The 12968-nt window shown below is 56.1% G+C and overlaps 1 protein-coding gene across 10 annotated transcripts in view; it reads left to right on the forward strand.

The window, feature by feature from the left end:
- Nucleotides 1-675: 675 nt before the first annotated feature.
- HDGFL2 (HDGF like 2) overlaps nt 676-12968 on the forward strand; it is a 36362-nt gene continuing 24069 nt past the window's right edge. For 9 of the 10 annotated variants that reach the window (XR_013409577.1, XM_077979412.1, XM_077979414.1 and 6 more), the window contains exons 1-3: nt 676-842; nt 3913-3989; nt 4083-4221. Coding sequence is in view for 9 of the 10 variants with exons in the window: in XM_077979412.1 (XP_077835538.1) it covers nt 771-842; nt 3913-3989; nt 4083-4221 (288 nt within the window). In the remaining variant the exon portion in view is untranslated. Of the gene's footprint in view, nt 843-2588; nt 3126-3912; nt 3990-4082; nt 4222-12968 lie in introns of those variants that run through there. The other variant, XM_028838607.2, reaches the window with a different exon arrangement.

The raw sequence follows: 12968 nt of genomic DNA on the forward strand, positions 1-12968 counted from the left end.
TTTTGCTACTGTTTATCCTAAGAGCTCCCCGAGAGCCTGCCCCTTCCTCTAAGCCCCGCCCCCTCGAGCTGGCAATCTCCCGTCCCTGTTTTATGTTGTATCGCTCTTCTTTCGATAGCCAATGGCCGACGTTCCCGCTGAAGCCCCGCCTCTTGTAATGGCCAATGCCTGCTCCCTACCTTGAGGCGCTTCTCTTGTGGTATCCAGTGTCTTGCATCTCTACTTTAAGCCCCTCCTCCTGAGCGAGAGAGGCTGTCAATGACTCGCCCCTTGCGTTGACTGATTGGCCTTCTTTTCTGCGGTATCCAATGTTCTGCCCTACTTATATCCCCTTCTCTTGTAGCGGTCTATGTCCCGCCTCTTTCCCTTAAGCTCCACCCCTTCACTCTCTTAGCGCCTCTGTTCGTCTCCTCCCACCTTTCCCTTTCACCTCCCATAACCTCCCATTAGAGTATCTGGGTTACGCCCCTTGGTTCTGTCCGTTATCCAATCCCGTTACCTACTGTGCTCCAACCTCTGTTCTCATTGGTCGCCTAGCTTCTCTGTCCTCTGCACGTGGTCCTGAACGACGGCTTTGCAGGCCCGTGACGGCCGGAGGGCTGAACTTCCGTTGGCGCAACGCCCAATAAGCGCGCGCCGGCAGGCTGCCCAGGCAGCCGCCCCCGCCCCCTTGGCGTCCCGCTCCCGCCCCCGGCTTCGCCTCCCGCTGCCGCCGCTGCTGCCGCCGCCGCCGCAGCCGCTTTCCGCGGCCTGGGCCTCCCGCCGTCAGCATGCCACACGCCTTCAAGCCTGGGGACTTGGTGTTCGCTAAGATGAAGGGCTACCCTCACTGGCCGGCCCGGGTGAGGCCGCGCGGGTGATGGGGCCGCTGGGGGGGGTGGGGCAGCGGGGGCCCCGGGCCGGAGGCAGGCGCGCACCGGAGGGCAGGGGGTGTCCTGGGCCTGAAGGAGCTGCGCCCCTGGGGTCTGGGGTTCCTGGGATCTGGGGGTGTCCGGGGCCCGAAGCGGCCGCGCCCTGGGGGTCTGAGGGTCCTGGGCTGCAGGGAGCTGCGCCCTAGGGGTCTGGGGGTGTCCGGGGCCTGCCGAAGCCGCGCCCTGGGGGTCTGGGGGTGTCCGGGGCCTGCAGGAGCCGCGCCCCGGGGTCTAGGGGTCCTGGGCCTCAGGGAGCCCCGCCCTTAGGGTCTGGGGGTCCTGGGCTGCAGGGAGCCGTGTTCTTGGAGTCTGGGGGTGTTCGCATCCTGCCGGACCCGCGGTCTGGACCTGCAGGAGCCCCTCCCGGGGTCTGGGGGTCCTTGGCCTCAGGGAGCTGAGTCCTGGGGTTCTGGGGGTGTCCGAGCCCTGCAGAAGCCGCGCCCCGGGGTCTGGGGGTCCTGGGCCTCAGGGGGCCACGCCTAGGTGTTCTGGGGCTGCCTGAGCCCTGCAGGAGCTGCGCCCTGGGGTCTGGGGGTCCTGGGCCTCAGGGGGCCGCGCCCAGGGGTTCTGAGGGTGTCTGGGGCCTGAGAGACTCTCGCCCTTGTGTTGTGGGGGTCCTGGGGTTCAGGGAGTCGCACCCTGGGAGTCTGGGGGTGTTCTGGGTCCGAGGGAGCCACACCTTGGGAGTTTGGGGGTGTTTGGGGCCTGAAGGAGTCGCTTGCCAACGTTCTAGGGGTCCTGGGCCGGAGGAAGCCGTGCCCTGGGGCTCTGGGGCCTGATAAATTCTCACCCTGGGGGAACGGGGGTCCTGGACCTGAGGGAGCCATGCTGTGGCGGTCTAGGGGGTGTCCTGGGCCCAAGGGAGCCGCGTCTTGGAGGTTTGGGGGTGTCCAGGGCCTGAAGGAGCTGCGCGCCAATGGTCTGGGGGTCCTGGGCCTGAGAAAGCTGTGCCCTGGGGTTCTAGGGGTATGTAGGGCCTTAGAAACTCGCCCTGGGGGTCTGGGGGTCCTAGGCCTGAGGGGGCTGCGCCCTGGGGGTCTGGGGGTGTCCTGGGCCGGAGGGAGCCGCGCCTTGTGTATCTGGGGGTGTCCGGGGTGCCTCGAGGAGCCAGGTGCAGGGTGTCTGGGAGGGTCTGGGACCTGAGGGACCCTCGCCTGAGGGTCTGGGGGTCCCAGGCCTGAGGGCTCAAGGTTCAAGTTTGAGCAAAACTGGGTAACTTGAGATTTGAGGCCAGGGGTCAGATGTGATGGGAGGCTGAAGCACTCCATTGCAGGTCCTGCAGAAGCCCAGTTTTGAGGGGCTGGGGGGCCGAGGGCCATGTGCTAGGGGTCCACGGTTGGAGGACGCAGTCATGGGGGAAAGTTGAGGATCAAGGCTAAGGGAAGCTGGGACTTCTGAGTGAGGTGCTGGGGTTGGGGTAATGGGGCTGGAGGCTCTGTTCACAGGGTCATTGGGACTCAGGGAACTAGACCTTAGAATGAAGTCAGCATCAGGGCTGTTGGGGGACCCTGGGAACTGGCCCCCTGTGGGGAGGAGGATGTAGAAGCTGGTTTTGGAGGGACTTGAGGGTGGGGTGGTCCAACCCTAATGCTTGAAATGGAGACAGGCACAGGCCCAGGGAGTGGGAGCGCATCTGAGGGAAGGGGGCTGGCCGAAGGGACCTTGGATGCCCCTTTATGGAAACTGGGGTCCCGAGGACCTGGATAGTCCCAAGTGTCCTGGTTTGAAGGATGTTCTGCACCTTGGAGTCCCAGGTGTGGAGGGGGTGAGTTCCAGGCCCTGAGCGGGACAGGCCAGCGGGGAGCAGGGACCCCAGGCTTTTGTCATCCCCAGGTCTTAGGGCTGAGTCTCCCAGGGCTGAGGTTGGTAGAGTTGGCCGGGCAGGACTGATGAATTTGGCATTGGGGGTGGAAGGCTGGGGCAGCAGGGAGGGGCCGTGGAAGGGGAGGCCAAACGGTGCCCTGGTCCAGAACTAGCCCAGGGCTGAAGCTGGCATTGCCGCTGGGATGGGTGGGCCTTGGAGTACCGTGGGCGGGTCCTGGGTGAGGCAGGAGGAAAAGGGGCCTGTGAAGCATGCCAGGCTGGTCCTTGGGTGGACTGAGTTTGGGATGCTTCTGGTGGGAGAGGGATGCTGGGCCTGGCTGCCCATGGCCAAGCCCAGGGGCCGGGACTCTGAAAGTAGCTCCGAGGAGACCCAAGCAAAAAGGAAGCTGGGTGAGTGGGGCAGGGAAGATCAGGAGCCCCCAGAAGCTGGAGAGGTGGATGGGGAAGGAATGCATTGGGAGCGGAGAAACCACTCTAGCCTGCTGTGCTCGCGCTGACTTTCTTGGGGGAGACCAGAGCAATGCAACTTTCCAGGCACTTCCCTCCCTTTCCCAGCTCTCTTCTTCCCAGAGCACTCGCTTTTCTCTACCCCGTCCCCCCTTCTCCAGCCTGCTCTCCTAGCCCCAGACGTTTCCAAGCACCTGATTGGAAGTGAAGGGGCTGTTAGCCTCCAGTGGGGAGGTGACTGACAGCTGCCGGAGCCCATGGGCCTGCAGGGAGAGGGTGGGACTTCCTGGATGCTCAGGGCCGTTTCTTGTAGCCCACCCCCCACCCTCTGCATCCTTGGAGCTGCCAGCTGCATCCTCTGGGGGACCACCCATGAGCCCCTCTTTGCGGGAGGGGTCCCCAGGGAAGGTCCTGGGAGTCCATAGACGCTGAGCTTGGCCCCACGCCCTGGTTGCTTCAGAGGGCCGGATCTGGCTTTGCTCAGGTAGAGCACCTGCCCTGGGTGGGCCAGCTCTCTCCCTGTAGTCAGGGGCGATCTCTCTGGATGAGGCACAGCTTTGCAGTGGAGGGGACGCAGAAGAATGCAGCTTCCCATTGGGAAGGGGCTGCTGCTTCCCGGGTTGAAGGCTCCCCTCCTCCCAGCGTGATTTGCCCCAAATAACTTGGCTGATTTCTTGGTGATGTCCTGGGTCCATGGGTAAAGCCGCCCCTGACTGGCCTCTCACTGCAGATTGATGACATTGCTGACGGCGCCGTGAAGCCCCCACCCAACAAGTACCCCATCTTTTTCTTTGGCACGCACGAAACGTAAGTGTCCCCTGCTGGGGCTTGGTTTTCTCCTCTGGTGCCTCCTGGGGTGGCCACAGTCACCTGAGACTGGCCCCCGTTTCCCTTCTCCAGAGCCTTCCTGGGACCCAAGGACCTGTTCCCCTATGACAAATGTAAAGACAAGTACGGGAAACCCAACAAGAGGAAAGGCTTCAATGAAGGGCTGTGGGAGATCCAGAACAACCCCCACGCCAGCTACAGCGCCCCTCCGGTGAGTACCCGTGGTGGAGAGCGAGCGCGAAGGGTGCTTCTGAGGCGAGAAGAGGCCTCCAGACAGGGTCTCTCGCCTGGGCACTGTGGACACATGGGGCGCGATCATTCCCTGTGGTGGGGCGTTCGGGTCCCCGCAGGTGCTGAGCAGTGTCCCTGGCCACCACCTACTCCATGCCAAGGCCACCCCCACCCCATTCATGGTGATGATAGATGTCCCCAGACATTGCCCAGTCTCCCCTGGGTGGAGGGGAATGGGACAGAATCAGCCCTGGCAAGAACCCCTGCTCTAGAATCAGCCCAAGTTTCTTTTTTCTTTCTTTTTTTTTTTTTTTGAGACAGTCTCGTTCTGTCGCCCAGGCTGGAGGGCAGTGGTGCAATCTTGGCTCACTGCAAGCTCTGCCTCCTGGGTTCCCGCCATTCTCCTGCCTCAGCCTCCCGAGTAGCTGGGACTACAGGTAACCGCCACCACCATTTTTTTATATTTTTAGTAGAGACGGGGTTTCACCGTGTTAGCCAGGATGGTCTCAATCTCCTGACCTGTGATCTGCCCGCCTCGGCCTCCCAAAGTGCTGAGATTACAGGCGTGAGCCGCTGCGCCCATCCTTTTTTTTTTTTGAGACAGAGTCTTGCTCTGTTGCCCAGGCTGGAGTGCAGTGGCGTGATCTTGGCTCACCGCAATCTCTGCCTCTGGGTCCAGCTGATTCTCCTGCCTCAGACTCCCAAGTAGCTGGGATTACAGGTGCCCTCTCCCATGCCCAGCTAATTTTTGTATTTTTGGTAGAGACAGGGTTTCACCATGTTGGCCAGGCTGGTCTCGAACTCCTGAACTCAGGTGATCCGCCCGTCTCAGCCTCCCAAAGTGTTGGGATTACAGGGGTGAGCCACTGCGCCCAGCCAGCCCAAGTTTCTAACAGAGTGTTGTCATAGCTCTCTTAAAACTTTGTTTTCTTAGGAAAACACGATTTTTTCTTTTGAGAACAGTCCCCTCTTCCACTGTTACTGCCAGATTTTAGAGGAGTGAAAAGGCCATGGTGTGTAGACGTGAGCGTTCTCAGGTGGAAAAAAACATCAAGAATCAGATGACAGGCCGGGCGCGGTGGCTCAAGCCTGTAATCCCAGCACTTTGGGAGGCCGAGACGGGCGGATCACGAGGTCAGGAGATCGAGACCATCCTGGCTAACACGGTGAAACCACGTCTCTACTAAAAAATACAAAAAACTAGCCGGGCGAGGTGGCGGGCGCCTGTAGTCCCAGCTACTCGGGAGGCTGAGGCAGGAGAATGGTCTAAACCCGGGAGGCGGAGCTTGCAGTGAGCTGAGATCCGGCCACTGCACCCCAGCCTGGGCGACACAGCAAGACTCTGTCTCAAAAAAAAAAAAAGAATCAGATGACATGTCGTTGGCAAATGGGTTTCTAGAAATAGGGAAAGAAAGGAATATAGAACAGTGGAAGGCAAATGGCTAAAAGGCCGTGGAAGGATGGGAGAAAGGTGCCTTACTCTTCAGTATTTTGGAGTGAGATGGGGAGTGGGGAAACTGGGTTGGTGTTCTTTCCGCCGCCGTAACCACACGTTTTTGAGGTTTCTGTGAGAGGCTGGGGGCCAGGGGTAGCCCAGGCTTAGCAGGGGCAGGCATGAAGTTGGCAGGGAGGCCCAGGGAACTGACCACAAGCTAGGGAAAGCTTGGCCGTTAGGGAAGAAAAGGACCCCCGAGGTGGTCTGAGTGGAGGAAGGCAGGAGGGGCCCAGCCTTTGGCTTTTGTGAGTGGAGGATGGAGTCTCTTTGCGGTGCCTGGTCCTGCTTGAGAACCCGGGGTCTTGAGGCGGCCTGTCTGTGCCTCTCCTTCGTCTCGGCCTGGGCTGGGTGGTGCCTGTGAGCATTTGCTCCAGGATCCGCAGATGTTTCGATGGTGACACCTGCCATGCACATGTGTCATGGGGACCAGGAACAGTCAGGCACAGTCCTTTGTCTTCTGGGAGCTCATGGTCCAGAACTGAGGATTCACTCAACAGTTGTACTTTGAGCGCCGAGGATCTGGCAGCCCCTTCTCAGGGGTCCGGGGCCCACTGATGTTGCATGCTGAGGGTAGTTTACTTCAACACCTGTGGTGTGTCTAGGAAACTGAAGTTTTCCTGGTTTCATACTTGCCATCTTTCCCCAGGCTGTGACTGTCCCCAGCCTGGATGGATAGGTCGGAAATCCTTCAAGGTAGCTGTTGCGTGAGATCTTTTTCTGGCCCCAGGTCAATTTCTCTTTGGTTCCATCCTGAGCTCATTACCTCCTGGTGAATCATCACACCATTTAATATTTATTGGACACCTACAGCTTGCTAAGCACTGTATGGAGGCCTGTCTTCGAGGAAAGGAAATTAAACAAGCCCTGTACAGATCCCCCAAGATGAGAAGTAGCTTTAGTTGAGGCCACTGCTGCTCTTAGCTTCTCTAGCCCATCTATGCTTCCAGATGGAACATGTGTTTAAGATGCAGATTCCTGGCCGGGCACTGTGGCTCACACCTGTAATCCCAGCACTTTGGGAGGCTGTGGCTGGTGGATCATGAGGTCAGGAGTTCAAGACCAGCCTGTCCAAGATGGTGAAACCCAGTCTCTACTAAAAATACAAAAATTAGCCCGGTGTGGTGGCAGGTGCCTGTAATCCCAGCTACTTGGGAGGCTGAGGCAGGAGAATTGGTTGAACCCAGGAAGGAGAAGTTGCAGTGAGTCAAGATCGTGCCACTGCACTTCAGCCTGAGCGACAGAGAGAGACTCCATCTCAAAAAAAAATGCAGATTCCTGGGCCATTTTCCTAGAGGCATAGATTTAATCGTGTAGGATAGGAGCTCTGAAGTTTTTCTTGCCAAGTTTTGTCTTTTTTTTTTTTTTTTTTTTGAGGCGGAGTCTCGCTCTGTCGCCCAGGCTGGAGTGCAGTGGCCGGATCTCAGCTCACTGCAAGCTCCGCCTCCCGGGTGCACGCCATTCTCCTGCCTCAGCCTCCCGAGTAGCTGGGACTACAGGCGCCCGCCACCTCGCCCGGCTAGATTTTTGTATTTTTTAGTAGAGACGGGGTTTCACCGTGTTAGCCAGGATGGTCTCGATCTCCTGACCTCGTGATCCGCCCGTCTCGGCCTCCCAAAGTGCTGGGATTACAGGCTTGAGCCACCGCGCCCGGCCCTTTTTTTTTTTTTTTTTTTTTTTTTTGAGATGGAGTCTTGCTCTGTCGCCCAGGCTGGAGTGCAATGATGTAATCTCGGCTCATTGCAACCTCCACCTCCCGGGTTCAAGCGATTCTCCTGCCTCAGCCTCCTGAGTAGCTGGAATTACAGGCATCCACCACCATGCCTGGCTAATTTTTATAGAGATGGGGTTTTACCATATTGGCCAGGCTGGTCTCGACCTCCTGACCTCAGGTGATCTGCCTGCTTCAGCCTCCCAAAATTCTGGGATTACAGGCGTGAGCCACCGTGCCTGTCCTGTCCTGGATGCTTCTGATGTAGCCAGTACATATCCGGTGTTTGGAAGCACAGCTTTGTGGAAATCCGAGTAGTCTCTTTTTTTTTTTTTTTTTTGAGGCAGGGTCTCATTCTTTTTTTTTTTTTTTTTTTTTTTTTGAGACAGAGTCTCGCTCTGTCGCCCAGGCTGGAGTGCAGTGGCGCTGTCTCGGCTCACTGCAAGCTCCGCCTCCCGGGTTTACGCCATTCTCCTGCCTCAGCCTCCCGAGTAGCTGGGACTACAGGCGCCCGCCACCTCGCCCGGCTAATTTTTTTGTATTTTTAGTAGAGACGGGGTTTCATTGTTTTAGCCAGGATGGTCTCGATCTCCTGACCTCGTGATCCGCCCGTCTCGGCCTCCCAAAGTGCTGGGATTACAGGCTTGAGCCACCGCGCCCGGCCGAGGCAGGGTCTCATTCTTTCGCCCAGGCTGGGATACTGTGGTACAGTCATGGCTCACTGCGGCCTCAACCCTCCAGACTCAGGTGATCCTTCCTCCTCAGCTTCCCGAGTAGCTGGGACTTAAAAAAAAAAAAAAAAAAAAAAGGAAAGATGCAGATTTGTCGGCCATTTTCCTAGAGGCGTAGATTTAATTGTGTAACCCAGGTAATTTCTGTATTTTTTGTAGACATGAGATTTCATTATGTTGCCCAGGTTGGTCTCAAACTCCTCAAGTAATCCTCTCACTTTGGCCTCCTAAAGTACTAGGATTACAGGCATGAGCCATTATTCCCAGTCCGGTCTCTTTTTTCCATCTTCGAAGTTATTTGTTTGTTTATTTATTTATTTATTTAGAGACGGAGTCTTGCTCTGTTGCCGAGGCTGGAGGGCCGTGGTGCAATCTCGACTCCCTGCAACCTCCACCTCCCGGGTTCAAAGAATTCTTGTGCCTCAGCCTCCCAGGTAGCTGGGATTACCAGCATGAGCCACCATACCCGGCTAATCTTTGTATTGTTAGTGGAGACGGGGTTTCACCGTGTTGGACAGGCTGGTCTTGAACTCCCGACCTCAGGTGATCCGCACCCCCGTTGGCCTCCCAAAGTGCTGGGATCACAGGCATCAGCCACCGTGCCCCGCCTATTAGTTTGTTTTTATGTTTTGAGTAGGAATACAGACGTTAAAAATTCAAAAGGAACAAACGGGCCTACAGCGAGAAGCCAGTCTCACTCCCGTTCCTGCCTGCTGGTCACTCTATTTTGTTTTCCTCTCAAGATAGCTGCAGCTCCCAGTCCCATAACATCCTTCCCAGATTCTTCATTCCTAGAAAACCATCCCCAGTTTTCTGTTGTTAAGCATGTAATTCTGAACTGTGTTTTATTCACCCAACTTTATATCTTGAAACTTGGTCCACACCACGATGCAGACAACAGGCTCTTTCTTTTTTTTTTTTTTTTTTTTTTTTGCGATAGAATTTCGCTCTTGTCGCCCAGGCTGGAGTGCAGTGGCACGATCTCGGCTCACTGCAACCTCTGCCTCGCGGGTTCAAGCGATTCTCCTGTCTCAGCCTCCCGAGTAGCTGAGATTACAGGCGCCCACTACCATGCCTGACTAATTTTGTATTTTTAGTAGAGACAATGTTTCACCATGTTGATCAGGCTGGTCTTGAACTCCTGACCTCAGGTGATCCACCCACCTTGGCCTCCCAAAGGGCTGGGATTACAGGTGTGAGCCACCACATTCCAGCCCAGGCTCATTTTTTTTTAACAGCCTTAGCGCAAGTAGTAATGCCACCAAGAGCGGACAGGAAGGCCTGGGTCCCATCCCCTCGCCAAGCCAGTAGGTGAAACATGGCAGCTTGGCCTGGTTCCAGTTGCATCGCCTTTTGGTCCTCATAGTAATCCTCAGAGTGGCCCGGACGGGAGGTTTTTGGTTTTTTTTTTTGAGAATGTGTCTCACTCTGTCACCCAGGCTAGAGTGCAGTGGTGTGATCTCTGCTCACTACAACCTCCGCCTTCCAGGTTCAAGCGATTCTCCTGCCTCAGCCTCCCGAGTGGCTGGGATTACAGGCACCCACCACCACGCCCGGCTAATTTTTTGTATTTTTAGTAGAGATGGGTTTCACCATATTGACCGGGATGGTCTCGAACTCCTGACCTCGTGATCTGCCCACCTCGGCCTCCCAAAGTGCTGGGATTACAGGTATGAGCCAGCACACCCAAGAGTGGAAAATATTTTTTCCATTGAGTAGATGAGCAGAATGAGACTCAAGGGGTTGCTCAGATGTGCCAGGCGTGATGACTCACACCTGTAACCTCAGCACTGTGGGAGGCCAAGGGGGGTGAATCGCTTCAGGTCAGGAGTTCCAGACCAGCTTGGTGAACATGGCAAAACCCCATTCTACTAACACTACAAAAATTAGCCGGGCTCACGCCTGAAGTTCCAGCACTTTGGGAGGCCGAGGAGGGGTCACCTGAGGTCAGGATGTCACGACCAGACTGGCCAACAAAATGAAACCCCGTCTCTACAAAAATACAAAAATTAGGCCGGGCGCAGTGGCTCATACCTGTAATCCCAGCACTTTGGGAGGCCGAGGCGGGCAGATCACGAGGTCAGGCGATCGAGACCATCCTGGCTAACACGGTGTAACCCCATCTCTACTAAAAAAATATATATGGCCGGGCGCGGTGGCTCAAGCCTGTAATCCCAGCACTTTGGGAGGCCGAGACGGGCGGATCACGAGGTCAGGAGATCGAGACCATCCTGGCTGACACGGTGAAACCCCGTCTCTACTAAAAAATACAAAAAATTAGCCGGGCGAGGTGGCGGGCGCCTGTAGTCCCAGCTACTCGGGAGGCTGAGGCAGGAGAATGGTGTGAACCCAGGAGGCGGAGCTTGCAGTGAGCTGAGATCCAGCCAGTGCACTCCAGCCTGGGCGGCAGAGCCAGACTCCGTCTCAAAAAAAAAAAAAAAAAAAAAAATAGGCCGGGCGCGGTGGCTCAAGCCTGTAATCCCAGCACTTTGGGAGGCCGAGACGGGTGGATCACGAGGTCAGGAGATCGAGACCATCCTGGCTAACATGGTGAAACCCCGTCTCTACTAAAAAATACAAAAAATTAGCCGGGCGAGGTGGCGGGCGCCTGTAGTCCCAGCTACTCGGGAGGCTGAGGCAGGAGAATGGCCTGAACCCGGGAGGCGGAGCTTGCAGTGAGCTGAGATCTGGCCACTGCACTCCAGCCTGGGCGGCAGAGCCAGACTCAGTCTCAAAAAAAAAAAAAAAAAAAAAAAAAAATATATATATATATATATATATATATATATATATAAAATTAGCCGGGCGTGGTAGCGGGCGCCTGTAGTCCCAGCTACTCTGGAGGCTGAGGCAGGAGAATGGTGTGAACCCTGGAGGCGCAGCTTACAGTGAGCCGAGATCCAGCCACTGCACTCCAGCCTGAGCGACACAGTGAGATTCCATCTAAAAGAAAAGAAACCCCGCCTCTACCCAACTACAAAAATTAGCCGGGCTCACATCTGTAATCCCAGCACTTTGGGAGGCCAAGGAGGGTGGGTCACCTGAGGTCAGGAGGTCAGAGCAGACTGGCCAACACAGTGCAACCCCGCCTCTACAAAAATATAAAAATTAGCCAGGTGTGGCAGTGGGTACCTGTAATCCCAGCCACTCGGGGGTTCAGAGAATCTCTTGAACCCAGGAGGCAGAGGTGCAGTGAGCCGAGATTGTGCCAGTGCACTCCAGCCTGGGTGACAGAATGAGACTCTGTCCCCCCAAAAAGAAAAAAAAGTTTGCTTAGATGCCCAGAGGAACCCAGGTGGTGTCTGAGGCCTTGTAGACATAGGCCACGGTTTCTCAGCATCAGTACCTTACAACAGAGTATAGCAGTGATAGTTGGGGCCAGGTCATTCGGCCATTCTGCAGCATACAGTCTGTCCTGGGCACTGCAGGGTGTTGGGCAGCATTCCTGGCTCCTACTCACTCCATGCCAGGAGCGCCCACCACTAACCTTGATGACCAGAATGTCTCTAGACATTTGGCCTAGAAGGATCCCACCTGATACATCCCTGTTGCTTGGTAGATGAAGAGGTAGAGAGACCTGTCCAAGGTTCTCAAGCTTGTGAGCAACAGAGCTGAGCTGGGGTCAGAAACCAGGACCCCTAGCTCGCAGTCCCCCCGACTCCCAGATCCTCCGACTCCCTGGCCCCCCAGCTCCCAGGCTGGCATTCTTTTCCTTCTGGCTGGTGCAAGCCGGGGGCAGGCCCTGGAGGATGGGGGCCCCTGGGAATAACCTCTCAGAAGTGGGAGCTGGGAAGCGCAGTGGTTCACGCCTGTTAATCCCAGCACTTTGGGAGGCCGAGGCAGGTGGATCACTTGAGGTCAGGAGTTTGAGATCAGCCTGGCCAACGTGGTGAAACCCCATTTCTACTAAAAATATGCTGGTGCCTGTGATCCCAGCTACTTGGGAGGCTGAGGCAGGACCATCACTTGAACCTGGGAGGTGGAGGCTGCAGTGAACTGAGATCCTGCCATTGCGCTCCCGCCTGGGGTACAGGGTGAGACTCCGTCTCAAAAAAAAAAAAGAAGTAGGAACTGAGGAACTGGGGCCAAGAGCCTGTTGTATGAGCAGGTGGGCCTGGGAGCCAGGCCTGGCTCTGCCCTGTGCTCACTGCGAATCTTGACCATTGACATCCCCTGTGACCATTGACATCCTCTCTGTGCGCCTCAGTTCCCTTTTCTTTCCTTTTTTTTTTTTTTTGAGGCCGAGTCTCACTCTGTTGCCAGGCTGGAATTCAGTGGCATGATCTTGGCTCACTGCAACCTCTGCCTCCCAGGTTCAAGCTGTTCTTCTGCCTCGGCCTCTCTAGTAGCTGGGATTACAGGCATGCACCTCCACACCCAGCTAATTTTTGTATTATTATTTTTTATTTATTTATTTATTTATTTATTTATTTATTTTGAGATGGAGTCTCGCTCTGTCTCCCAGGCTGGAGTGCAGTGGCACGATCTCGGCTCACTGCAAGCTCCGCCTCCCGAGTTCACGCCATTCTCCTGCCTCAGCCAGCCCAGTAGCTGCGACTACAGGCGCCCGCCACCACACCCGGCTGATTTTTTTTTTGTATTTTTAGTAGAGACGAGGTTTCACCGAGTTAGCCAGGATGGTCTCGATCTCCTGACCTCGTGATCCGCCCGTCTCGGCCTCCCAAAGTGCTGGGATTACAGGTGTGAGCCACCGCGCCCGGCCAAGTTTTGTATTATTTAGTAGAGATTTCACTATGTTGGCCAGGCTGGTCTCGATCTCTTGACCTCAGGTG

This window comes from Macaca mulatta, chromosome 19, assembly GCF_049350105.2.
Source record: "Macaca mulatta isolate MMU2019108-1 chromosome 19, T2T-MMU8v2.0, whole genome shotgun sequence".
NCBI classification, from domain to species: domain Eukaryota; kingdom Metazoa; phylum Chordata; class Mammalia; order Primates; family Cercopithecidae; genus Macaca; species Macaca mulatta.